The sequence below is a fragment of the Homarus americanus genome, unplaced genomic scaffold, assembly GCF_018991925.1.
Source record: "Homarus americanus isolate GMGI-L3 unplaced genomic scaffold, GMGI_Hamer_2.0 scaffold27857, whole genome shotgun sequence".
NCBI classification, from domain to species: domain Eukaryota; kingdom Metazoa; phylum Arthropoda; class Malacostraca; order Decapoda; family Nephropidae; genus Homarus; species Homarus americanus.
Genome location: NW_024739293.1, coordinates 11266 through 12693, shown reverse-complemented (window position 1 = coordinate 12693; position 1428 = coordinate 11266). Strand labels below are relative to the sequence as shown.

At 51.9% G+C, this 1428-nt stretch overlaps 1 protein-coding gene across 1 annotated transcript; it reads left to right on the top strand.

The window, feature by feature from the left end:
• Window positions 1–402: 402 nt before the first annotated feature.
• LOC121874462 (proline-rich 33 kDa extensin-related protein-like) lies at window positions 403–990 on the top strand. Its single transcript, XM_042378582.1, has one exon. The coding sequence runs from the start codon at window positions 403–405 to the stop codon at window positions 988–990; it is 588 nt and encodes a 195-aa protein (XP_042234516.1).
• Window positions 991–1428: the final 438 nt, after the last annotated feature.

Sequence of the window (1428 nt, the reverse complement as noted above, 5' to 3'; positions counted from 1 at the left end):
TCATAAGCCGGAACACAGGCTATATATACAGTGGGGTATGCTATAACGAACGGATCCTACTACGAATATTCCTATAACAAACGGTTTTACCTATAAAATTGAGAATGCTATAACGAACGAAACTGCTACAACGAACATTATTTAAAAAAATTTTTCTCACTAATTTATTGATTTTTATTACAAGTATTAATGATAGTCTTTATTTCAGGGGTTTAGATGCATATGCATGCACTTTTTTACAATTTTTACAATTTAATATTATATTTTTCAGTGTTAAGTGGTTGTATTTGGGGGCCTGGAACGAGCGAATCCTATAACGAACAAATGCTATAACGAACAAGGTTCTAGAACCAATTAGATTCGTTATAGCATACCCCACTGTATATTTATATATTTTTTTTTATGGGTAATAGTCCAACAAGCCACAAGTCACCAACCCACCCGGCCACAGGTCACCAACCGACCCGGCCACAGGTCACCAGCCCAACCCGGCCACAGGTCACCAACCGACCCGGCCACAGGTCACCAGCCCACCCGGCCACAGGTCACCAGCCGACCCGGCCACAGGTCACCAGCCGACCCGGCCACAGGTCACCAGCCGACCCGGCCACAGGTGACCAGCCCAGCCCGCCACAGGCAGACCAGCCCACCTGGCCACAGGTCACCAGCCCACTCCGGCCACAGGTCACCAGCCCACCCGGCCACAGGTCACCAGCCCACCCGCCACAGGTCAACAGCCCACCCTGCCACAGGTCACCAGCCCACCTGCTGCCAGGTCACCAGCCCACCCGGCCACAGGTCACTCAGCCCACTCCGCCACAGGTCAACAGAAGCCCACCCGGCTACAGGTCACCAACCACTGGCAGGTCACCAACCCACCCCGCCACAGGTCAACAACCCACCTGCCACAGGTCAACAACTCACCTGGCCACAGGTCAACAACCCACCTGCCAGGTCATCACCAACCCACTCCGGCCATTAGGTCACTAACCCACCTGGCCACAGGTCACCAACCCACTCCGCCAGGTCACCAACCTACTCCTGCCACATCACTAACCCACTGCCACAGGTCACCAACCCACCCGGCCACAGGTCACCAACCCACCCGGCCACAGGTCACCAACCCACCCGGCCACAGGTCACCAACCCACCCGGCCAAAGGTTATATCAATGTACACCGCCAGAGAAGCATCTTGTTTAGAGTGAGACAGATTGTATGGAAACACAGAAGAAGGCAGAGCATTCAACAGTGTGAGGAAAGAAGGATGTACTATAATGGGTTATTATAGTGTGACCCACATCCACACTGTGGGCAAGACACCAGCCCACGGTACACAGGATGCTACTTGTTAACAGAGGCTTTACTGTATAATTGAATCAATGTTGAGAGAAAAAACCTAACCTAACCAAACCTAGCCGGGTTACTAC